Source organism: Cinclus cinclus, chromosome 2, assembly GCF_963662255.1.
Source record: "Cinclus cinclus chromosome 2, bCinCin1.1, whole genome shotgun sequence".
Classification (NCBI taxonomy): Eukaryota; Metazoa; Chordata; class Aves; order Passeriformes; family Cinclidae; genus Cinclus; species Cinclus cinclus.
Window position 1 is genome coordinate 100,345,811 of NC_085047.1, and position 26,616 is coordinate 100,372,426.

Genomic DNA, 26,616 nt, shown 5'->3' on the forward strand with positions numbered 1-26,616 from the left:
GTCCTGAACCTGTTCCTCCCCAGTGTTTTTCAGGGTCAGGGGAATGAGAAAAGTCAACAGTGCCCTGGTGCATGCCAAAGTCATAATAAATAATGAGCACTGGAAATTTCACTTTTTTTTCTCTCAGTTTTCTTTAGTTTCAAACTGTTTCCATGGGGAGCTAAGGCTCTGTTCAATCTTAATTCCACTCTACCACAGTTTACAAGGCATGAGCTCAACACAGTTCTCAGCCAGGGCCGCCAGAACCTCCGGTTTCCAAATAATTTAGCATTTCACTTCTATACCTTGTTAACTATTTCTGCAATGGTCTGAGCTAGGCTTGAACCCCTGAGATATGAGACATTTCCTGACATTATTGTCATCTTAGAAGAGTTACAATATGCAGTTGACTATCAAGGTGTAAAAGTGCACTTTTAGCCCTGGTTATGATTTCAATTAGTGTTACTTGATGCTCAGTGGCACAGGTCAGCCTGTCCCTGCCTCATCAATGCACAAGAAAATCTCACAGTTTGCTCCCAAGCTGAGCACCAGCACCATTATCTGTCCAAATCACAAGCCTTTGTTTTCTCAGCTGTAACCTCCTCTGTTAGAAAAAGTGCTGTAAGCTATCACTCAGACTTCTTTTTCTTTGTCTGAAAAATAGTAAGATGATTTTTAGAGAATCTGAGGGCATTTCAATCACAGAATCACAAAATGGGTAGGGTTGGAAGGGACCACAGTGGGTCATCTGGTCCAAGCTCCTTGCTCAAGCAGGATGAAGTGGAAATCATCTACGTCCTGTGTTAAATTTACTGTACAGAAAGAATGAATTGTCATGAATAAGAAATACAAGGGAACTATACCACATGATTGCACAAAATGACACATGATTAGTGTGCCAATGCTTCATATGGTCTTGGGCAAGAACCCCAAGCAATATTGGCTTCCGCAGTCTGCCAACTGATTTTGTATTCATGGTATTACGTTTTTCAAAGGTGGAAATCCACCATCTGAGAAGAAAGATCAAAATGTGTCAATCAACACTGCCCATGTTAAAAAGAAGTATTTTATTGCTTTTCTAAAGTGGCTTTACTTGGAAGACAAGTTTACTCCTTTTTTTTCTTTTTTTTTTCCTGATGTTCCATATAGAATATAGTTAGATAATTTAAAGAAATGTCAGTGTCTGGTGTACAGTTATTGCTCTTCCCTCCCTTTTTCACATCCAGCAGGATGTACTGTAACACAGTCCTGTGTCACCTGAACCAGGTGTTAGTCATGTCCTGCAGAGTGTTGGATAATTCCTGCAGTTTCTTGAGGTCCAGCGCCACTCAGAAGTAGGGGAGCATCTTGCTTTTTGTCTTCAGCAGGAGCTGGATGGAACTGGCACAGAGGTAGCTGTGAGCACTCAAAAAACAGGTTTGTATTTTTGGCATCTTGGCCTGGTTAGCACAACAAAAATAGCTAGTAGCCCTACTACTGAATTTTGTGACATGCCCGTGATCACATCTTCTGGCCCCTGCCCAGGGGCTCTCTGAACATCTTTGGAAATACCTAAACTAGCTGATCTCCTTCAAAGATTTGAAGAAAATGTCCCCTTTTCTTTGAAGGAAAAACAAACCATAAATGTTTTCCATACATCTCCTGGCTTGAATGCAGTCAGCATTTATTTCTGCATCAGCAGTGAGTGGGAGGTTTAGCATCTCATGACTTGGCAGAACCAGCAATAGAAATAGAGCAAAAATTTTTGGATAAATAGTTTATTCACTAAGAAAAAGGCAATTTTGGGTGGTTGGAACAACTTGTGAATCCCTGCTGAGCTAGGTGTGTACTTTCATATGGAATCTGAATAATAGAGGGAGGATAGTACAATTTTTTTCACCCTGTTTAAATTAAAAATGTCTTGCTTGTTTCTTGTTTTGCTTTAAATATTACCGACTTTTCATTTAAAGTAACTTTTGTTTCAGTTTTGATTTAAAATTATAATTTGTTCTATTTTCCACCTTTTCAGTCTGAAAAATTCTTTGAAACCTTTTTCTCCAAGAGTTTATTTTAATGCATGGGACAAGTTATTTTCAAATGGTAAGATTTGAGGGTAGCTGAAAATTTTATACTTTAAAAAAACTTGTCTAGAACATGGCATTGTAAAAACAGAGGTTTGTGGCTTCATATCTTGAGTAAAAGCTTTGTTTTCATGAGATTCTACCTACTAAAATAAGTGAATATATGTTTTTTAACACAAACTGAGTACCTTTCGCTGCATATTGAAGTAATTTTCACAATGCAGAACCCTGGGAGTGGATGGATGTGTCTTTATTTCAATCTTACACTTGTTTGACAGAATCAGAGAGTTAAAGGAATTGTCTGGATTCTCATGAGACTGGCATTGTAGCAAAAACAGAGCTCACATTTGGGTTGATTCAAAACTGTCAGCAAATGACAGCTGCTGAGCTGCAGAACCCATGATCATGTTTTCCCCTGGATTCTCTCCACAAAAGCATTCTTCATTCTGGTGGTGACACACGGCAATGTGCCGAAAGGGGCCCGAGAGCTGTGGGAGAGTTATGGTGACAAGTTAAAAAGAGTTGAGAAGTGGAAGGTTTAATCCTGCAGGTCTTTCACAAACAGTGCAATTCTTGTACTTTCATTTCCAGGAACTTCACTGGGGTCATTGATGCTACAGCAGTACTGTGTGGAGAACAGACTGGTCTCTTTTTTTACACTGGGTATGGCCAAATTACAAATGAAGAAAATTATGAAGGGAAAGAAGTAGCTTTGTCACATTTACTATACTTAGCCTTGCCATACTTGGCTCTTGATTCAGACAGCTCTAATTCTGAAAAAGTTCCCTCATTAGCTGGCCCTAAAACATTTACAAAGTATCTGAATAATTGATATAATTTATGGTTTTATTGGTAGGAGCCATTAAATCCCCTCCTCCCAAACAGCATTAAGGAGGAAGCTTGGCAACATGCAGTAAAAAGTGGAGCAACTATTTAAAGAAAGAAAAGGACAAGAAAATCTTATTGAGCTTTCTGAACATGAGAACTCTGAACAAGGCATAGTTTCCAAATAGCCACTTCTAAAGTATTTTATAGTAAATGGAGCCAGTGTGCTGTCGGTGTTACAGGCTTTTCAAAGGAAGTTTTACAAGGTCTACCTTTGAAAAACAACATCACTTATTTTTCATTTTACACTGGCTTAATAATGTCAACTTGAAATTTGTATTGTTGCTGGATTCTGTGCTGCAAGTGAAATTATGGGAAAGGTGGCAAATGCTTAAGTAACAGTCTCTATTACATAAGGCTCATGTGGGGTCATTTCTGTTGTTCTTCTCTGCTCTGATTAGGATTAGGTCAAGGTACTGGCTAACAGAGATAATTCATAGGCCTTACCTAGCCAAGTTAGTGTATATCAAGCATACATGTATACCTGAAATAGCCTTCCAAAACTCCAGTCGTGGTCAAAAAGCAGAAACTGACATTTTTAGGATACAGGTTTTTTTGACTGTAGTGTAGTTATCTATGTTCCACTTAGAGGGGTTTTGTCCTAAAATTGCTTGTTAGCATTAATTGAACAAATTTCCCAGATGTACATAGTGCTTTTTAAGTTAGGTGAGAAGAAATCTCTAACAAAAAATCAGTCTGTACTGTCCTACATGTACCCAGCAGTGACTGAGGAGCATGAAGCATGGACATGGTAATTAAGGAAGCTGGAGGTACAGTACTGTTTGATGAGTCCTTATCAAAGTAGGTGCTACAGGCCTTTAAGTTGAACAAACATAGGAGTTTTCATGCTATACTATGATCTGGGGAAAAAACCCTAGCTGATAACTGTGGTTTTGAACTTGATGGAAGAACCTGCCAGAGCAATGGATGTCTCTAGGCTATAATGATTTACTCAGTTTTTGCAGACTCCAACTTCTACAAGCATGTTAGAAAATTCCATAGGTTTTTAGGCTTTGAGCAGCACTATTCTGTATATACTGGAGATTCATAGGTAAACTAAATAAATTGATTTGAAAGCAAAAGTGTCAGCTTTAATTCATTTCAGGATTTTACCATTTATTTATTTTTAATATGGTGCTGGAAGCAATTGCTTTCTGTTTTCTCATTTAAAGCTGTGCCATGATGTGGCACTGGCCAAACAATAGAACAAGCTATGTATCTGCCAAGGATATCGTGATTCTCTGATTCCAGCTCAGCAGGCTGGAGTTAAAATAATCCAGCTGGCTCAGCAGCTATGTGGATGCCATTTCTGGTAGCACAGTGTAAGAGGCAGGATGGTTAACTCAGGGCTTCCTTTATCATTTTGCCTTCCCTGCTTTAGACCCACCAGGACAGGATTTGCAGTCAGAAATGCTGATTCTTCTGATTTCAGCTCCCTGCATTGTGCTGTTTCTGGCAGCACAGTCCAGTTGTTTATTAATTTCTAATGCATCTCCTAAGGGAATTTGTAAAGGAATAAAGCTGCCCCTTCAAGGAGAGCAACAAACAATCTAATCTCAGCTGCATTTTACACAAATTGACTTGATTCCAACTGCGCCTCAGCCTGTGGCAGAGAATGTCTGGGACATTGTTGAGTTTTCTGTGGTTTTCACAGCTGCTCAGAAAAGACATAACTCGTACAATTTTTTATATGTGGGAGAGTGAGCTACAAACCTACTGTGTGCCTAATTCAAAGGCACAGATTCATGGTGTCATCTCAGCCTTCTGCATGTCAGCCTATGTGAGCAGTATGGTGGGCATTGCCACAAGGAGCTGCACTATTGCTACTGAAAGGCATGTTCCTCTGATGCAGGCTGAATAACAGTGCTTGGCTCCTCTAAAATGTCCTTCTCAGTGTTCAGAATCTGCAGGATGAAGCTCTGTATCCTTTCTGTTGTACTTTAAATGCCAGTTCCTTTGCTCATATTGCTTGCTGAATATACTGCTGCATATAGTGCAGTATATTCCATTTGACACTAACAAAAGATCTCCTATGGACTTTGAAACATTATGCTATTCAAGCAACTGGCAAATAGGAGCAAAACCCACTGATAGAGGTGTGATTCCTTCCATTATGGTATGGTTGTCCAGCCAGAAGAGTGAAGTAATTTTGAATAGTATGCAAAAGGTGGAGTTTATTAAAGTGGAGATTTGGTTTCCTAAACATGAGTGTCAGGAACACAGCATCCTTTTCTGCTTCCTTTTCAGACCACTATATATTTTTACTACATTGAAATGCTTTACCCTCAGCTTGTTATTCAAATGTTTGTAATGTTTCAGGGTTTAGTTACAATCCATTTTGCTTATCTTGATTCCGCTCTATAGGGGTGACATGGGTCTCTGTCAAACTGAGGTGACCCTGGGTATCTGAGACATCTGCAGGGGACTGGTTAATGTGAGATGCTGAAGATTTGTGCTTTGCTGAATTAGAAAATGGATGCTAGGTACCTAGTGTGTCAATTTGTGATGCTGTTATTTAGAAAATCAAGTAAAGCCTCAGGTGCCTCTGCTTTCAAAGATGTTCCAAGCTTCTCCTTACAGACATGAAGAAGAAAAAACTCTATTTGGGTGTTATTAATCTCATTGTAGAGGAGACATGTGAAACAGTTCAAATGCCTTGCATCATAAATATGCCCATTCTTCTTCATTCTTTGATTTATTTATGTCAAAGTAGTTTATGCAACTAGTTCACATGGACGTTGTAGACATTGTCAGATCATTGTAATTCCACTCAGGAGGTAATACCTGATAAACAACAGAGACAACCTGCTGTTACCTAATCATAAGATCTCTGCTTAAAAACTGTAAGACTACAAAGAAAGGTAGAGACCAAACACACCTATGGAGAATGCACCTTTGATATGCATAGGGTGCAACTCATTAATTGGCTACAGTTTGGCCCAGTGTGGGTAATATGATAAAAATCTTGTGACATTGCAGTGCTGTAATATATCTGATTTTATTGTGAACAAGTCAATTTAAATCAGAATACATTTTTACTGGAACAGAGGCAGCTGATATTTTGGTATTTTTAGTAGATAATATCTATGGAGATTTATTTTTCTTATAGAGATGTTGGGTAAAGGTCAGCAACTAGGATGGAATATTTAATTGGTAAAGTTGTATCAGCCCATAGAATAGAATACCCTGAGTTTACTTTGAGGTTGTGGATATACAATGCAGTTAATTAAGCAATATTGTAATTGTTTCATAAAAAATTTAAAAGGTGAAATCTATAAACTTTCTACAGTTGTCTTTCAGTAGGTATTTTATCATATCTTGAATTTGTATTCCTTTTTGCAAACTTTGATTGGGACTATAAGAAGACTTGTATTTTATTAAAGTAAGCCTGATCTTTCTCTAAAGGCAATAGCTTATTTGTGCATTTTTTGTGGACACTCATTTTCATTAATAGTTGAATTATGTATTTGTTATCAGCTAATAAATTAACAAATCAAAACACAGAACAAGAAATAACACCTCATGGAACTCGTGCTGTGCAAAAATGTGTTTATTTTTTTCACATCGATATCTTCAGCTTAGTTTGAGATATAACATGCTGTGCCCTATTTCTTTCTAGGTCTCCTATGTAAAAGCTATTGACATTTGGATGGCCGTGTGTCTTCTCTTTGTCTTTGCTGCTTTGCTGGAATATGCAGCAGTCAACTTTGTTTCACGGCAGCACAAAGAGTTTCTGAGGCTTCGAAGAAGGCAAAGGAGACAAAACAAGGTACAGCTGCTCTTTACCTGGGGTGACTGAATGTGCCCTGACAGCCCTGCTCATGTGCAGTTGATTTCTTACCTCACTTCTTGTCCTTGAAGGAGAGTATTTTTCCAAAGTTTCCTTTTGAGTGATTTATTCCTTGATAAAGAACTGATAATTGGCTGTTAGGTTTATTTTCAGTTTATGAAGTTACCAACAAATACCAGTAATTTGTCACCAGTTCCAAGGATTTTCTTCTCCTTGTGCAGTTGCTGAGGCAGCTGGACCTCTACAAGTACTATGCTACCATGTGGCAACACCTGTGGATAAAGAGCTGTTGGGTGCAATGACAGCTGTGGGAATGATATTATCCACATGTGCTGTCATCAGAACATGCCTGAGACCTGTCTATTCTAGTGCTGCCCTAGCTAGCTATGCTAAAATGGGAGATTCCCTAGGATAGCCCGTTGCAATGATTGACAACTCTGCCTTAACTTTTAGACTTCCAGAAACTGGTGTCTTTCCCAGCTGAAACCACAAAACATGGCCATTTTTAAAAAGAAGGATTAGGAGAATTTCCTCTTTAGATTCTGTCATAGTTTGCAATTGATACAAACTTCAAATCTTTAGCAAAAGACCTCTAGTATCTTCATCACATAATTTTATGCCAGTGGCTGAAATGTAGAAAAGGGGATTGCTTGGATTTAACCTAGATGTCAGTCTAGAAATAATTTCAGGAAGTCGGTCCTGAGGTTTTTGGGTTTTTTTCAGTACATGGGAAGACAAGAGTAGACATTGAGTTTTATTCTAGTCGTGATCACTCCCATGTCTAGGGAATGTGGAACTATAAACTCTTACATATACATTTGCTAGGTGAAGTAAATATTGAGCTGCATGAGTGCTTCAAACCACAAATAATGGTTTCCTTTATAAGAGGGATGACAACAATGTCACAGGGCATTTGTGTTTTGACAGGTCTGTCTAATAAATGTTCTGTAGCTAATGCAATATTTGATGGATACTCTGGGAAGAAATCCAGTGCTGTTCTCTGGTTTAATATTATTGTCAGATGAATTGAGATTCCAGTGAAGATTAGATTACAGGAGAGAGCAGAGCAGAGATGCTTGCCTGTCTACTGGCAGTTATGCACTGCCACTGAAGCCTTGGTTTTCAAACCCAGCATGGCAGCAGCAGAAGCTTCTGTATGGCATCTGTAATTTCATTTCTGGATGCAAGGTGTTTTTTAGAGGTGAACAAGTAGGTAAGCAGCCGTCCTTGGTAAGTAACAGTATCCAGTGACATTACTCAAGCTTATGAGATTTTGGCCCGTGGAAGTGGCCATTCATCTGCTTCAAAAACAGTTATTCTGGTGACTGTGAAAAGAAAGTTATTTAAAACCAAATTATCAGAAGACTTATGTTTATCCTGAGCCAGGTGGTGCAGGGATTCTTTGCAAAATAGGCAATGACATAATTGTATACAAGGAAATATGCAGCTGAGTAAGAGACACCTAACCATTTGCATAGGCTTGCTTTTTTCCTATGAATCTGGTTGCATGAATTTCAAAATAGGGAACAATGTTACTAAGGCAGTTTCTTTTGGAGCTATTTTGTCCATCTCTATATTTGATTTTGTTTCTGACTATTTTCTCAGTTTATTTTGCCTTGAAAGTGATTCTCATTGTTTTGCATGATGGTCTTCTCTAACCAAGCCATTCTTCTCTTTGCCTGTTGTGTGTGTGTGTGTCGTCATGTTACTGCTGTGGTATTCCCATTCTTGCTGCTGCTGTCTATGCTGACACTCGGGGGACAGGCACAGACTGTGACTGTTGGGAATGAGAGCATTGAGTCCGTGCGGCGCATGAATGGCTTGAGGAGCAAAGAGTCATCAGCTTACGGGACAGTGAATCAGATCGGCAATTCAAGTTTGAGGGTAAAACTGTAGTGAGAAAGAGAAAGCAAGAGAGTTTTAGTATGTGCAACGATGTCATAAATCAACAAAATGGACCATTTTGATGGCATCACTAGCTGTCTCTTGCATTCTCTTTGCTAAATGCCCCCACAAAATACAAAGTACTGTCCCCAGCATGAACAGCAGTTTCATGTTGTGCATTCTTATGGCCCATCCTTATGCTTGCTTTTTACTCTGGCTCGGTTATGCCACCCCTATTCCAAACCCCTTAAGGAAAGTGCATGCAGATGCAGCAGCTTGGTCCTGTGTTAAGATAGAGTGAATGTGGTGGGGGGAGAGGGCCACACGAAATGCCTGGAGACAGTAAATCCCACACCATGTCGCCTTTCAGATGAGCATATTCCAACAGAATGTGGTATGTATAACAAAATGTGTTTTTATTGCTATGGTATTTATTCCTGAACCATCAACCTGTAGTCTTCCTCATCATGATGTCCTGAGCCCTGCTTAGTGGAGTAGGAATAGCTATGAATGAAAAAAAGTATTTCCTTTTTTTCTTTTTGTTTGCTTGGAGAAGAGCCATAAAGCAGAAGTCTTTTACACAGTGCTACATGTAGCAGATCAGAAGCAATATGATAGCAACTGATACATCCAGATTAGGGGTGAGTTGTGGAGATAATAAAATCAATGATGGAGAAAGAAAAGAGCTTAGTGTGCAGTTCACTGCTTGCTAGTGGCTGAGGAATGAAATGGCTTCATTTAAATAAAATGGGACTGGGATTTTAATATTTTAGGACCTGATTTTCCAGAACAAAAACATTGTCTGAGCCACTTTTGAGCTGTAAAGGGTCTCTAATTTTGATCAAGCTTTGTAAAGTCATGTTATTATAAGATGCAGATGATTTCAGTGAATTTTGTGCACTGTAAAGGGAATTAGTAGCTTCAAAAATCAAAGCAAAACCCACAGTTCATATTACAAAATTAAGCATAGCAAAATTAAGATAGAGGGTTTACAGTGCAATAAATCACTCACTTTCAGAGCTACAATATCAAGCAGTAGAAAAGAGCCTTTATTTCTGGACACTTTCTGTTCTAGAAAGAATCATATTTGCACATATACAAAAACTGAACATAAAAAGAAAAAAAACAGGGTCTCTCTGGGAGATATGACCAGTATTGGTATGCAGCCACTGAAAAGCTGATGCTATACAATTACAAAAGCTGTCCAGGTAAGTACTCAGTGCTGCATATCTCACCAATCACAAAGTGCTTGTAGTCCAGCTAAAGTTTGTGTAAGTTGTGGTTATCCCCTCCTTTAGGGAAGCTTGCAGAAACCTCTTTTCTCCTTTAGAATGTTGTGCACCACACAGACAGCCAGGGCAGTACACAGAGGGGCTGTGTCACTGCAGTGCTTTTGCTGCAGAGCCCTAAGAGCTGGAGCTGCTCTGGCATTGTTTTCCTCTGGAGAACTCCCATCACATAAGTGATGCACACTTGAGAGGTCAACAGAGGAGACGTAGCAAGGCAGAGGTTTCTGGAGCAATGATACCATGGTTGCAGCCTAGTACTTTTCTGCTGAAGAGAAGGATATTTTGCTCAAAAGAGAATATAGGAGCAGAGCCTGTGGCCCTCACAAGCAGGGAACTTGACTTGTTGAGGTATTTCTCACTGAGCCACAGCTTATGTTGAATGCAAATGTAAAAGTCATAGTCAAGAGAAGACAGCGTAAGAGTGTAGTTGAGTATCTATACTGCATTACTCAGTGCTAAATCAGGGAGAGAAAAAAGGTGCTGAATCATACCTGGCCATGATTCCTGGATTTGCAACTTGATTTACAGAACAAGAAAATACCTGTTCTCAGTTTTGTAAGCCTGTATCTCTGGCACTGCTTTTTGTTATTGTCTGTGCTGGGTCTTGTTCTTCTTAGTGCTGCAACTCTCAGAGCAGTGCATAAGGCAGACATCTTAAGAAACAATCAAATCTCTTAAGTAAAACATCAGATTGTTAATGTTTTTCTAGAAATATTCTGGGTTGTATTGTTGATCAACCAGAAATTGTATTACAGATGAAACATTTGAAAATACAGCTTTATCAGGACCTGTTGGAATCTTCCACACATGTAAAATCCCTGTATCCTCAGGTTATCAATCCTTCACTCTGTCTGTCTTCCCCATACAGTTTCTCTTGGAGGAAGCATTCAAAGTTTGCCCTAAAGATTCATGTAGTCTTTCTGCTCAAGTTAAATGCACCCATCAGTAGCAATATTTCATTGCTGAGAGAAATGGTTGCATATTTCTCATATATCATGGTACATAGAGAGAGTACAGGCTGCAGAAACCAGGAGTCTAATGGTACTGAGGATGTAGTGAATTTTCATTATATTGAAATCTAAATTTTTATGATGCCAGATCTCTTGAAAGATACCTTATTTTTAAAGTATGATTTTTAATAATCAAACATTCTTTAGTTTTCTTAGTTTTCAAAATTATGGGCTTCCAGGGAAGCAGAACTGTTTACACAGGTTCAATCATCCCTTTTTGAAAACAATAATTATTATGTTTTATGATCAGTGGTCAAAATGAGTCGCAGTACACTAGTATTCATATCATCATCTCAAAGATGACTTCCTAAATAATATGTGATGGTTACCACGGTGAGCAAGACTAGGGGTTAAGTCTGGGACCGTTAGTGTTAAAAGCAATACATTATAGCTTGAATAAAAAACTGTGCAGCTGGAAGATGTGACAGATTTAATCCCATGTGCGGGGAACAGAGAGCAATACAAATAACAATGCTGCAGCCAAGGGGGTTCATATGCATGCAGATTAGCAAATGGAGGAACAAATGGTGTTTTCAAATGAAAGAGCTGGGACCAGGAGTAAGTGATTACAGAAGCAAAGGATAACTCCTCTAAGCAAATGGTTGAATGCTTCAGATAATTGTTGGCCTTTGGATGGAGCTGCCAATACTGAAGCAAGTACCACAAGTGCCCAAACAAAGTTACTGAGATAATACAGTATTTCTACCTTTCAAAAGGAGAAGAGATATGCACTGAGTAACACCCGCTTTAATAGGCCATCTCCATCATTTAAATCATACTGAAATCTCTCTGTCAGATCCCCTAAATAATTTTCTAAGGCTTTCTAGAATTGCCCACTGAAAAAAAAATCAGTGCCTTCAGCCTGACTTTGCCTTTAAAGCACTTGGCACTGCTGTCCCTGGTGGGAATGTTTGCCTGCTATCATCCGCGTGCACCGCATCGGCGGGAGGATGCGTACGCTCCGCGTTATGTAAGGTGCCGCATCATGTGAATAATGGAAGTGCTCAAGGAAAGCCCTTTTGCTGAGCTATTTTTGGTACTCACTGAGCAAGCTCAAACACATGAGTTTCATTGTGAAAAATAGAAATCTGACTCTGAATGGCCTTTTCTCTCTCATCGTGCTTACTTAATGGATTAAAGCGCGTGTAGCTTCTGCTGTAGATAAACACCTTCAAGATATTGTGGTTACTTTTATTTCTCCAGGGCAATTACATTAGTACTTTAATGTAACTGTACAGAAAAAAAAATCCAGTAGAAGATAAATACACCAAAATGATCATTTAGCTTGAAGTTATAGTCCCAGATACAAGGGCAATGAATGTTTAGCTGTAGTTAAACAATAGGCACAATTCATTGCATCATGTTGGCATGCCACTTTGTGGCTTTGTCTGAATGTCCTTGTCTGTCTTTTTATATTGAGCATGAATAGGCCAGGAATGGCCCTAGTTAATAGCAGTAGAAGTATCAGTATTTTTTATAAAATGGACATACCACATATACTTTAAACATTTTAAAAAAATCATCTCAAATTTGAAAATTATCTTGATATAAATCCTTAGTTTGGCTCTAGGGACAAATCTGGAGACATGAGTCCCTAAAGAAAGAGCAACCTGTAGGAAAAAAAGCAGTTCAGCCATGGGGGTGGTATCCAAGCAATGGATCAAAAAATTCTAATAAGAGCAGTCTGAGGAGATGGAGAGACTAAGCTTACTGCAAATGTAGATTTTCCAGTGAAAAACAAGCACAGACAAAGAAACAGTGGAAGAGAAAAGTCAGGTTCCATAGTGTCCTGTTTACAAGGGTAATTGAAAGTGAAATGGAAACTTTTCCCTCCCTTATTGGAGGGGGAAAGGTTAAAAATTCTAAACAAATTACTCTTTTGTGTGTTTTATTGCCTCAGACACAGAAAAGATTGTGGCCAAACCAAGAAACAGAAGAGAAAATGGGTAGTTACATTTCAAGGGAGAGAATTCTGAAAACAAATAAAAGCCATTAAACATCCTGTAATAAAAGGCAGACTAATTTATGGAACATGTCATACCAGTTCCTGAGAAAGTCCCAAATATCTAAACAATAGTTGAAGAGGGTAGAGTGCCAGTGCACAAACTGGAGTAATGGAATCCAGGTAACAGAATAAAAGAAATATCAGGAGAACAAAATCAGGAGAAAAAATTAGAATTTCTTGGGGGAAAAAACTCAAACATCACCAAATCAAAAACAAACCACAGCAAACAAACAAACATAAAAAGCAACACACAGAAAATAAGAATAGGGAAACCATGGCTAGTCTAGAAAGGCTGGAAACCAGAGAAGTGGGTAATTGGTGGGGAGCAGGTAAGGCTGCAGAATCATGAGTCTTTATACCCACTGAACTGATCAGTGGTACAACCAGGAGTACTCTGTGAGGCAGGAGACAGGTGTTGAAACTGTAGGGACCAAGCATGGCACCAAAGCAGCAAGCAGGAAATGATACAGTATAATGACTCAAATTGCCCAACTTGCAAATGGTGAAGCAAATTATTCATTATAGTTAAATAAGATAGGAACAAGACATAAGCTACAGAGCAGCAATATTACAGTATTTTCAGTCTGGAGTGATGAAGTGCTGTGTGCCGTACCACATGGGACAGGTAGGACTGGAAAAGTCAGGAGTACTGGATAAAGTTTTTTCTTGTTTGCTCAATAGTGGAACTTTGCTTTAGAAACTCCGAGTCCTCTCTTCTACCTACCCAGCATGCAGTGGCTGAAAGGATCAGCTCTGAACCAGCGAGCCTTTAGGGACTGAGGTTTGCACTTCATTTAAGTGAGTTTGTCCTGGTAGTTACTCATGAACAGCAGGAGGCACACCAAAAACGAACTCTGCAGTTTTCCAGCTCGTGAAAGGTACTCTCCAGCTGGGTGCAAATGTCTTATTTCTTATTATACCTAGGGGAGAGTGCAAACTGAAAATAGGGCAGAGGAAGTTAGAAAGAGATGGGAAATGGTGTTCTTATTCTTGAAGCTTTAAAGCAACAAATATATTTTCAAGAACCATCTGCCACAGGCACCGATTTTTGTTTTCCAGATTATTTTCGAAAATGGTGATTCTTTCTTTGAATGTGTTCTGGCCCACCTTATTTCATGGAAAAAAAAAAAAAGGAAGTGAAAAAAAAAATTGTGCAATATGTGTTAATGACAAAAAAATATATATAAGGAAAGAAGAGTTCAGAAGAAGTATGTTTAAGCTAAGCTGCCCCTATCCAAGACTTCAGAAAGAGAGTGAAAATCCATCACAATCCCAAGATAAAGGTTTAGGCAGCACAGGAGACTTCACTCCAAATTGGTTCCTTAGTTCTTTCACTGTAGGTGGCTTATCTTGACTCTTTCCATACCCAGAGTCAGGACCCAGTAAGGCCTTGGTCTCAGGGTTTCTCACTGCTGTGATGGCCAGGTCCTCTTTCCAATGGAGGAGGTGAAAACACCAGGAGGGGAGCAGTTTCTGATCCATCATTTCCAGGGGTCTCTCATGATGCTTCATATCAGTTCTTAGTTCTGTCCTAAGCCTCATTTTCAACAGCAAAGTATTTCAGTGCTAGTAAATATAAATTAGTATTTCTACAAGAGAGTGAAGGGGTTGAGCAGTTAGAGCCAAGCATAAGGCAGGCTGAGAATGCCAGCTCTCTGTATCCATGTACTCCTACCCTCACTAGCAGCCCTGCTCTCCCTGTGGATCTCCAGAGCACACTACACCAGTTGTATCAAATTACATGGTAAATTGGTGAGATGGGCAAGTGTTCAGTAGGATCCATGAAATGCATATTTACATCTGACCCAATTAATCCCATTCTCCACAGGGGATAGAAGCTGCTATTTGAATGTAATTAATTGTGAAGCATGCTGTAATGATGTTGTCCAAATGACATTGTTCAAAACCAAATTGTATTAACCAGACTGCTGAAAGCTCATTCTCTAAGTCTGAAAAACTTCATGGGTTCCAGTAAAATCCAGTTTTTACAGTAATTTTTAAAAAGTGGTGTTGAAACCATTTATTTCTCCACTTTTTTTTTTTTCCTGGGGGAAAACAACCTTGTTTATAGACATTCCTGTTCAAGTTGACAGCTTTTCGTATGGCAAACGGATCACTCAGAGCCTGATTCTGACACATGTGGCTTGATTTAATGATCAGATGTGTTCATTTCTCTTGATCCATTGCTGGAGAAAGATGCTATTTACTGTAACATGATAATTTGTACTTGGGCATTTCTCTTGTGGCCTGATGTTTTAATTCATCTGTTTGTTTGCTAGCTTTTGGGGATTTTTTTCATGTTTTTGGTGGGTTTTGTGGGTTTTGTTTTTGTTTGGGTATTTTTTTTTTGGTGGAGGGACAACGCTAATCTTGCACTCCATGTTACTGGGAGTAGATGGATAGGTGATGAAGGAGATTTTCTTTTCTACAACACGAGGGGGGCCTAGGGACAGTTACACTGGAAGGAATAAACACGTTGAAACTGTACATATTCTGAGCACTTCTTGCTGAGTCTTGCCAGAGTCCTCACAAAGACTCATTTCAAGTTGGGACCACTGAAAACTCCATGCCAAGCCAAATCATAAGTCAGTAAAAATTTACTCATTTTCACTCTCTGTGAACTCCCAATGGTATCTCAGAGCTGTCCACTGGCTCTTCCCACACTACACATCTTTCACTACAGCAGGATCAATGTCAAGAAAGACTTACTATTGTAAAGCTCAGTTTTCCAGTGGCTGCTCAAATATATCTGGAATGCTGAGAATGTCAGAATGTTTTTAGCTCCTGGAGAAACAGATTGGAAAGGTCAAAAAATGCTGCTGTGTTTGCCAATACACATGAAGTGCCAGAAGTCCAGAATCCAACCTGTGAATTTCTGCATTGATCTTGTAACTCCTCTCTGAGCAAGGAGATAACTCTTAAAGTAATTCAATTTCTAACTTGTATACGTAATTTTTCATATGATACCATGTGTGCATCTGTAAATACAAATAATCCCCCTGAGTAAGTGAAAGTTTTTTGCCAAGGGTCCAAGGTTTGATTTTCCCTGTAATAACATGACAAGACTCTTAGGAGACATGACACCTTTGTTTTCATGCTTCATGTCACTCTCTTCAAGTGGTTCTCCATGTGTGTTCTGATATAACCCTTTCTGCTAGTCATGTGGAAGTGCTGTGCCTGTGACTGACTCATTAACTTTTCTGTTAAGCCTTCCCAAGCCTACTGGTGCTAGAGACTTTCTTTCAGGTTCTCTGTAATCTTCATCTGTCAAAAGAATAACTACTTTAGAATAGAGATCACAAACTCTGTTCATGACACATTATCTGCATTGCACAAATGTGAGATCTTGCACACCACTCTAGGAAAGAAAGTTGCACATTTCCTCTTCAGGATGTAAAGTCTTACAGGCATCTGCAAGTAGCAGCCTTGACACTCTCTACGACAAACTTTCCATGAAATTTATCTAACTGTTGTCTGTTAACTTATGTCAGCTTTCTTTTTGACTTCCTCAGTGGGATCAGACACCGAGTCTACTCCTTTGCCCCATCAGAAAAATGTTCATCTTGTAGGGGATTTTTTGTGTGCTGATCCTGACAGGCAAGAGAAATTCTAGCAAGTCTAATCAAGTGTGATGACACTGCAGGCCGGTGAGATAGAGAGAACTTGTGCATCACAGGATGCTCTTTTACAACCCTTGGTATCTTCTGTCTGGAAGTTCTTCAAGGTTCCAGTGCACTTTTTTTCCCATTACATACCTAATTAGATGAATTAAGGGGTATTTGTCTGGTGCAAGTGTTTCATTGCATGTCCAGAACAGGTGGCATATACACCAATAAGTGGATAATGAAGTCTTCTGAAAATCATTATGTGCTCTTGTTCAGTAATTTTCCTGCCCTACTAATTGACTGTACGTGTTTTACTTATAACCTTCTAGTGGCTCTTGCAGAGGACAATGGCCTTTCTTTCTAGATTTGCAAGCTCTTGTCCCATCTTTCCAGAGGAATAGAGGCAAATTATGCAGCTATTTGACTGCAATTTCCTTGTTTGACCATAATGACAGATAACCTTCATCAGACAGGTCCCTCCTGGAGTACAAACAAAAACCTCCATGGCATTTATTTGACAACACACACATGTATATGTTTGTGTGTCCAAGGCAAAAGAGCAGAGAAGGCATAACTTATTTTAGATATTATTATCCCTTCATTAGTTTATAATGTATTTCTCACAGAGGTGTCTGGATTTCTTTTTTGCCTGTCTACTTAGTATTTGCCAGTTTTCCCATATATTGGCATATCTTGCCATGCCTGGGCTTCAGCTTTCCTGAATTTATTAATTCTGGTTCTCCTTTTGAGCATCTTACTTTTGGATATCATGCTTCTCACTCCAGGTAATCTCACCAATATTTCTAACTATGAATTCTCCAGCAAAATTAAAGAGGATTAGGGTTTTTTTAATTTACCTGCTACTTTCAAAATTATTGCTCCATACAGCTTCTTTTTCATTACTTCTCATCTCTTTCCCACCAAGCATGAGCTTAGATGCTCATCATTGTTTGTAAAGGGTTTTTTTTGGGTTTTCAACCTTCTCACCATGTTTTTCATGTAGCATTTGTTCTCAGCTTTACCTTTCTACCTAGCAGCAGTCTAATTTCTTATCTTGGACCCCATAAAAATAGATTCATATCAGAAATAAAATATACCTCTATTACAGATTAATTTTTAAAATGGTTGTAAACAATTGCTTTAGTAATGCCTATGGAAAGGCATAACATTGAATTTAGATTTTTATTTTCAGGGTTACATCTTAGGAAAAACAGACTTATCACCTTTTCAAGCTAAACATGCAACATTATAGTCATAAACCAAAGGGATTTGGTAGGAACATTTATTTGGGTCATTATCCAGACTTTTGAGTTAAATAGCCAGTGTAGATTTGAAATTCATGAGGTAGTTGTTCAACAGCTGGCCACATCTCTGTGCTATGGGAAGCTCCATCTGGAGATGACAAACTCCAAGAAGGCTGACCCGTGTTGGGCCAGGGCTCTGCCTTGAACAGGAATCTCTGTGTGGCATCAACACGTCCTTGATGCACCCTCGTAGGCTCCAGGACTTTGCAGCTCAAGGGCGTTTTAAACCAGAGGTGATATTTTTGTGATGAGCAGCCTTTGCTATTTATGGATAGACCAGTCAGTTCAATGTGATGATTTATGAATTATTAAAATACTTTCCTAAGACTTGCTAGGAGTTGTTCATCTTAAGGCTGCAGCTCTTGTGGGACTAGGAGTATGTATGGCCACTGGAGCCAACAGGAGTGCACGCTGGGAGGGAAAAAGGTATTGAAAGTAGAGGAAGATCTTGTGTGAGGTGAATCCAAAAATAGAAATAACCAAATCTGTGTATTAGATTAAAGCAAACAGGATGACTAATGTTTTTGCAAACCACAGTGCAATATTCACGGTGTTTGGTTGGTATTTGTCATGAGCAAAATAACCCTGAGTTCAGTGACTGTGCCTGCAAGGAGGGCAGTGTTGAAAAAGAAGGGAGGGGAGGTAGTTGTGCTAGTTTTCTTTCCTTATCTGGTGGATTTCTGTTTGCACAATTACACGAACAACAGCAGGAACAAATTCAGCACATTTAGAGATTTGGAATGAGACCATTTCATTCTGCCATTTCAGGTGTCTCAGACGGTGGTTGGGGGCTGACTGGTGGTCCTTAGCCCAAGCAAAGAAGAAAAAGCAACAGGGAAGACAAAATTATTTGCTCTCATAATTAAAACATTTTTAAAAGGAAATCATTAAACACTAAGTCAGTGTTGCTGTTCCAAACCTTCACCTTGGCTTTAGATTTTATATAAAAGCAATTGATTAGCTGTTGCAGTTCTCTTTTAAAATGTCTTTGAGCACTGTCATTTTGTTCCTTATCTTGAAGATGTCCTAGATTTGTCCGTCATGAACTCTGGTGGAGCCAGTTTTGTACTTTTTGCTAATGGGTTGGTCTTTTATTATTCTGCCCTTACTGTTACCTGTGCTGGATATTCACACAATGAAGACATAAAATATACTTTTTTCATAGGGAGAAAACAGGAGTGTGAAGAAAAAGTAATAAAAAGTCCAGATTTTTCATGCACAGAAAATGTTGTCTTGCTTTCTAAATGTTAATACTCCTTTTTTTTTCAAGTTTTCACAGGGGATGTTTTTCCTCAAATACATGACAGCTCTTTTAAGATGCTCTGGTGCTGTATGCTGCCATGCTTTGACTTCTAGATACTGGGGATGCCTGTTTATGTTGCCTGTCTCTTTTTTGCTCTTTGATCTTTGTTCACTTTCCCTCACGGCTTATATTGTGTTATTTTGTTGTAAAAATAGTCTATTTGAATTTTACTTTTTGATGCATGGAGACTGATGCTTTTGTCACAGTTCTCTGTGCTGTTACTGTTTTCCTCTTTGTTTGGTGAGTCCTCTTGTGGGTATTTGTATAGCTGGGGTTGAATATCAGACATATCATGACAATGATTTTTTTTCATCAGATCTTTTTCATCAGATCCTGTGTTTGAATGTAACAGCTGCTATTTCGTGAATATTTTTTGAAGCCCACGTGAAGCTTAGTGATGTTGTTATTGCATGTGGCATCCCAGTCAGTGTTCTTAGCACCTCACTTTTTCCCTATCAATGCTGTATGTTCCTTACTGCTACACCTGACTCATGTGAATCTGTCAAATATTTGCATCCTTTAGGTATGAAACAAGAACCCCATTCTGCCATAGTGAGGTCTCATTCATCTCAGGGGAGATAGAAAGGTATTTAGCCAAAAGCACCATACCCCAGGACTACAGGGGTACTCAATGGCAAACCAGTATGACATGGTGGGATGTAAATTCTGACCTTTCTTTATCATAAGTCTTCACTTCTTGCCTTCGGTTTCAAAGTGAGGATGTCTTAGGAATTGGTGCTATTTGAATCTGGGGATCTTTTCTCCTGGCAGCTTTCAAACCTTCGAAGCAAAGAGGCTTAGACTTTAGCTTCTTTGCATTTTTAAAGCATTACAATTTAGGCAAAGCTGTTTTGCCTGGACAGTTATTGATTTATATTCTGTTTTTCAAACTACAAGAACAGAATTGTAGGATGGCAGGAAACAGGACCAGAAGAGCCCTTGAGGGCCAGCTGGCAGAGCCAGCACCAGGCAGTACACTGGACAATTTATAGTTGATTAAAATATTAATCAGTGCTGTTAAACATTCTTCTGCAATATGCCCAATATATCAGGAGTGAGTTTAAAAGAGATTTGTCAGGGATTGCTCCTAAGGGAAAGTGTGAGCTGAATTTTATCTTTTTGTGGATGGTGCTGACCCATAGTTGAGTCTTTCTGTTTTACATCCTGTAATTCTCTTTTACTTGCAAGTACTTCTGGAACAAAGGTGAGTAAAAAGTCTCTGAACAATTATTTACCATTCTGGACAGGAGTAGTGATAGGCTCTTTCTGTCCTAACAGTGTTTGGTTCCCCTTCCTTCTGCAGCAATACAGGTTATACCTGCACATATGCTTCTGAAATACACAAGCTTGTGAGGTACACAAGTTTGTGTTTTGTAACTCAGGCCAATCTTCTGATGAGAGGTCTCCTTTTTTTGTCTCTGGGATCTCATTCTTTCTCAACTGCCCTTCACCCTTTAGCCCCTTTTAGAGCCTGACCCTGACTTTAACTTCTGTCTGGACTGAGAAAGCAATTTCTCAAGATATAGTTGAGGAGCCAAGAATAATCTAATACTTATTTTGACAGAGATATATAACCCATGAATGCATTATGCAGTCTAAAAACAACCTGCCTGAGCAATTAGCTCAGTAATCAGACATTTTAAAACAGTGGCAGAAGAGCAGAGCTATGGATTATGATGCAGAATGATTTATGTTATTTAATAGAAAAGCATGCAGAATTTTAATTACAATCAGGAGATTTTACATTTGCTGCAAGTACTCATGTGGGTTGCTAATGTGACAACCGTGGTATGACGAGGAGGGACCACACAAGGCGAGACTTGAAAACTGGCAGATAGGAATACAGAGACTATTTCATTTCAGGCCTGCAAGAGAACACATTTCTGAAATGAATATGTGACAAGAGGGAAGTATTGGATTTCTGTGTGAGGAGCTGACAAGTCAGACAAACAGCAGCCATATATTATCTGTGACGGTGAAAAGATCACATCACTTATAACCTCTGAAGCAACAGGAAGACTGAATGCAGCATCATTTTATAAGGATCTAAGAGAGAACCATCTCTTTTTTTTCCCTCCCTGGTTATATATAGCTGTTAGAGAGAGCCCTGCTGAGTGGAAAATGGAGCATATGATCAAGGGCAGTCCAGTGAGTCAATTTACTGACTAATACTGTAGATTATCATGTCAAATATATAGCACCAGCAGTATGAACAATAATGAAACCTAGTTCATTTATTTCCTATAAATTGAAATGAAGATGTGATTGGAATTGTCACACCTTGGATATATGAGCCGGATTCTCTTAATCATCCAAAACAAATTGCTTTATTCTTTATAGTGACTTTTATTTTAGGTTCCATTCCAAAAATGGCAAGCTGAAACCATCTATTTAAATGTGTCAAACACGTTTAAAATATCCTCTAGACCACTGTCCCCTCAGGTAATGTTTCAATGGTCTCACACTTTGAAATACCTGCTCCCTTCAGACCCAAAGAAGGGATAACTCAGCCTTTCATCCTGTGGGAAGAAATCATTCATCCAGCACCATGCAAAGACACTGTAAATGAACTCCAGTATCATCACTAAAACATCCAGCCATGAAACCAGCAGTGCAAAACACTTGTGGAAACCCCAGATGGCCAGTGAAGGGAGCCTTTCCTTGCCTGGTTTTCTATTTTCCTGTGTCTCAGACTGTCAGTGAGCAATTTTGAGGGGGATATTGTCAATATTGTGCAGTCTCCTTGGGTCAAACTGAACACTGCCTGAAGAGAAGTAACAGTTAAGCTACCTGGTAAAAATTCCACTCCAAACAGAAGCAGTTAATTTTAATTTAGCTGTACAATACCAGACTTGTGTTTTACTGGTTTCCATGCTCCAGGTGAAAGTCTGATTGCCTTTGGGTCTGTCAAAATTCGAGTGTGAGCAAAAACTTAGGGAATTAATATTTGAATTGCAAATCACTGCCATTCCTTTGGGGTTAAGAATCATAATCAATGTTATTGATTTCCAAAGTCCTTTGTCTAAGAATAGAGATGAGTAACTGAAGAGGCATTTACTGACTGTTTGCTAACAGTAAGTCACAAAGCCCAAATATTGCATGTCTGTTAAGTATAATTTCCTGAAACTGGTGAGTAAACTTTTAGAGAAATTAGCAGAGTGTTATAAATTTAGCACATATATGGAAAAGCAGATGGTGCTGCTGTCATTGGACATGTCATTGGAGTATTCTGGAGCATGCCAAGTCTTTAATCTATTAGTATTTGCATATACCACCACATTACTCAGTTTTCAATAGAGTAGAACAACCTGTGCTATGCACGAACAAGAACTCTTTTTATGAGCTTTAGACTTAGAATAAAAATGAAATTCCACATGCTGATTTTGTAGCCCTTGTGATCATTTTCCTAAGCCTCCAAAAGGTTCATGTTGCATGTTCTGGGCGGTCAGAACACAGTCACAGATGGATGTATGGGCCCCCACACACTTTCTGATCTTCAGATTTCCATGCCAGCAATGGGACAGGCTGTGTGTCATGAACAGTAGATCAAATGAGAAGCATCACATTTCAAAATGCTTTATGATACTGGAAACTCTTTAAGCAATTTTCAGCTCTGTGGATATCCAAAAGCAGAAAGTTTTAATTAAAACAAAAACCAAAACAAAATAAAACAAAAAATAACAACAACAAAACGCAAGAAAATCTAGCTATTCTTAAAACATAGAGGAACATCTCTCAGTTTAAACGTGGTCTTGGCAAGGTGGAGTTGTACTTTTATGGTTTGTCTTTTCTTTAGAGGAAGATAATTTAGCTGCAAAGAGCAGAAAGGGCCAGAGCAGATATGACTTAAGGAAGGAACTGAATTTTTCAAGCAGAAGGTACAGGCCACAGTATAAGGATTACAGTGAAGATGAAAGCATCAAAGAGGAGGTAGGCAAAAACATGTCTGGGAATTAGTGAGGCAAAATGTGTCAGAGAAAAAAAAAATTGAAAGGAGTTAAAAAGAGAAGAGACATTTGCAGAAATAAGGTGACAGGGAAGCAAAAGACCAAGAGTAGATATCAACTTGCCTGTGTTTCACATTAGGGGTTCTAAGACCCCATTCATGTTTCCAGCTCAGAGGACAACAAATCAGTTTAATGCCCATCCACCCTGATTGCACAGCATGTGTGGTATCCTACTGTGCAGTACTTAGGTTGTCACCAAACACATCATCTTGTCTGATCTGGGCAGAATGCTCCTGCCTGCTACTCATGAAGCTCTTGGATGTTCAGTGAAGTAGAAACCTGTGCTACCTGGTCTCCCTGTCTCTTGGGGTGCTCCTGCTACTCTTTGTTCTTTGGCTTATTGGCATGTTCTCTGAATACAATCCTTCCCTGGTGTCATCCCTTCTCAAAAGTGGAACCTCAGGGTCAGGAGGTTGTAGCCAGTTCACAGTGAGTCCTGACCTCTTCCATGTACCTCATGACAGGCTTCTTCAGAGCTCTGGCACTGCAAACACTGGTTTAGAATGACTCCAGGACGTAACAGATGAAACAGACAACATGCACATCTCAGGAAGGCTGCTGGCATAGCAACCCTTTACTTTTGTGTTATTCTGCTCTCTTTTAGGTGAATTAATTGGGCCTTTCTTCTCCTGTTTTCCTTTATATTCTTGAACAAAACTTGAGTTCAGATAAGCATTAGAGATCTTCCCCAGAGAATACCTTTTCCAGTGCTATAGCCATGCTTCCACATATCATCTGTCTGTACCTCTCTGTACTGACTTCTCTCATACACAGATAAATCTCTTGTTTCAGGTTATCCTTTTATCAGTTTTGCCAAGTAATAAAAGGCCATCACCAGGAAATCTGTTGCTTCATTACTGCCCAGGGCAGATGGTCCTCCTGGAGAAATGCCAGCACCCCACCAAAGAGCCTATTTATGGGCAGAGAGAACTGGAAAGGTTTAATGGCCATTGCCTGTGTGTTCTCTATCCTTACTTCTCAGAACTACTGCAGGGGAAAAGCTAGTGCAAAAGTTAGCATTTGAGAAGTTATTAAAAAAATAATTAATAAATTCTTCAGAGAGTGCTCTTAATCTTAAAATAGAATAAAAATCTTCTCACTAGGTGAACTTGCCTCTAAATAATGCCTTCAGGGAATACATTAAAGGACTAGATTAGGTAGATGCCCATGCCTATATGTAGGTACATATATCTCCATGGATGGATGCATGCAGACTCTGTGTGTGTGTGTGTGTGTGTGTGTGTGTGTGTGTGTGTAATACAGTAAAAGAAAAATTATCAAACCCATTTTAAATGAAATATTGTTTAATTTCCATTATATGCATACTTCCAGTGACCTTCTAGAATTTGTGGACTTATTACCTTTCAGATGAGAAACAAATGCCCCAACAATTCCATGTAGAGATTTCACTGTCAAGTTGCAATAGAATTAAGTGTCATTGATTTTTACCTCATGAGGAATGTTTATTTTCCTGAAAATAAATAATATCAGAATTTTATAGAGCAACCCTCACAGAAGCAAATATAAAATGAAAATACAGAAGTCTATATGTGTAGTAAATTTCTAATACATTCAAACAGTCAAGATGTTTCTAAGATGCAACAATTTATTTTGGAAACAAGTCTAAAGGGCAGAGAGCTGGCAAATTTTTTTTTTATCCCAATGATGCTTCAAACCTACACAAGAATAGCTAGAGAAATCCAGATGGAGATCTTGACTAACAATGAGAAATAAATTATATGGAAAGCCAGAAAAGGTAACTTGTACAATAGAAGATAAAGAAATAAAATCAACCCCAAAATATTATTTATTGGAAGTTTGGTATTAAGAACTAGTAACTGGAAAAGAAAGGCTTGTCCCCTCAGGAACAAAAAAACACCCAAAACCAAACGCAATGAAACAAACAAAAACCCCCCACAACATCCCCCAACCAAATTTATAAAATTTGCATGTGAACACTTTAAGATTATTTAAATATTCTTGACTATTTTTAGCTATAGAATTTAAATTATTAATGTAATTTGCAATATTTAATACATTTTGTTCAGTATTTGCATAAATTAAATACATGAATGTCTGAGAAAGCCATGGTAAACTTTTGTCTGCATTTGCTGGAGTTTGTTCTGAGTGTTTGTTGTAGAAAATATCTTGAAGGAGAGAATCCACCACCAGAGAGGCAAAAAGCCTTTTCCTCTTCCTCCCCTTTGCCCATCCCCTCCCTCTGCCCCTTCCTGGCACCAAGCAGGAGACCTCACCAAGGTGTAGGGATGCCACAGGTCCCTATGCTTCATCCCCATCCCTGGCCCAGGCAGGGAGGACGGTGTCTGCAGGATGAGCTGCCCATCAGCCCCAAGGAATGGGGCAGCTGAGACAATCAAAACCTGAGCAATTAAACACCCCCAGAAATATTGTTCTAGAGGGTAATCTGCATGAATCCAGTCATGAGTGCTGTTTATGGACATCTATTTATTTTTTTAATTTTGGCTGACTGACTAATGAGGTACTCTGAGATGGCACAGCCTGGGGTACAGGAGTGGTCTAGCAAAGTCTCCTAGAATAATTGCAGTTAAGGAAGAGGGCATTGAGAAATTTCATAAAGCTGTGATAAAAATCATCTTCCCCAAACCATCTGCTCTGAGAAAAGGACCAGAGAACCTGATGGGAAAAATCCTGTGTAGAGGGTGGCTCAGCTCTTCCTGTCTGTGTCTGGGGTATTGGAGCATGTGTGCCCCACATCTTACGGTGGCAGTTCCCCCATGCCTGTCACTCACCTGGGGACACCGTGTGCCCTTGTCCTGTGATATTGATCCTGCAGCAGATATCGGGGTTGGAGAGAATTGAAATCTGAGGTTCAGGCTTGAATGCTGATGAAAGGAGGAAGGTGAGAGTCTGCTCATCTCTCCTGAGGTAGACATCTTGCAGAAAGCAAGAAGAAATGGAATAAGTGAATTTTAGGTACATTTGCATTGGTGTTCTAGGTTTTTGATCTTCTAAAATTTTAGCAAATGTAGTCTTGATTTACATTGTTTAGTTTGGTGTTCCAATCAACAGCTATTTCATGTTCTAGATGAAATAGTCACATATTTAAACACTAGCTTTGCATTTTACTCAGCCCTGCATGCAGACAGAATGAGTAGAAGTCAGTTGCCCTTTATCCAACAGATTTCTGGTCAGAGCAGATTATCCTTCAAATCTAGGTCACTAACATGTATTTGTCTGATGTAAAACAGAATAATGTGCTATTCCTATTGATAAACTGGCCAACCTCTTCTTTTTTTGGAGACAGACCGGCAGAAGTTATTCAAAGCAGTCAAGTCTCCAGACTTTACTGTCCTGAGAGAATTTAATATCCAGTCAAATTATACCTGTAAGACTCAGATCACTGTATCTGGGTATTTTAAGGCATTACTTTCATTTAAAATAAAGGGAAACAAGAAACTAGGACTGTGTCAGGAATCAACCTGCTGTTTTTTTAGGAGAAATGACTATCATAAC

At 39.0% G+C, this 26,616-nt stretch overlaps 1 protein-coding gene across 2 annotated transcripts in view; it reads left to right on the top strand.

The window, feature by feature from the left end:
* The window catches only part of GLRA2 (glycine receptor alpha 2), a 123,154-nt gene that overhangs the window by 88,919 nt on the left and 7,619 nt on the right, over window positions 1-26,616 (top strand). For both annotated transcript variants that reach the window (XM_062515121.1, XM_062515122.1), the window contains exon 8: window positions 6,544-6,693. In XM_062515121.1, the coding sequence (XP_062371105.1) occupies window positions 6,544-6,693 (150 nt within the window). The remainder of the gene's footprint in view (window positions 1-6,543; window positions 6,694-26,616) is intronic.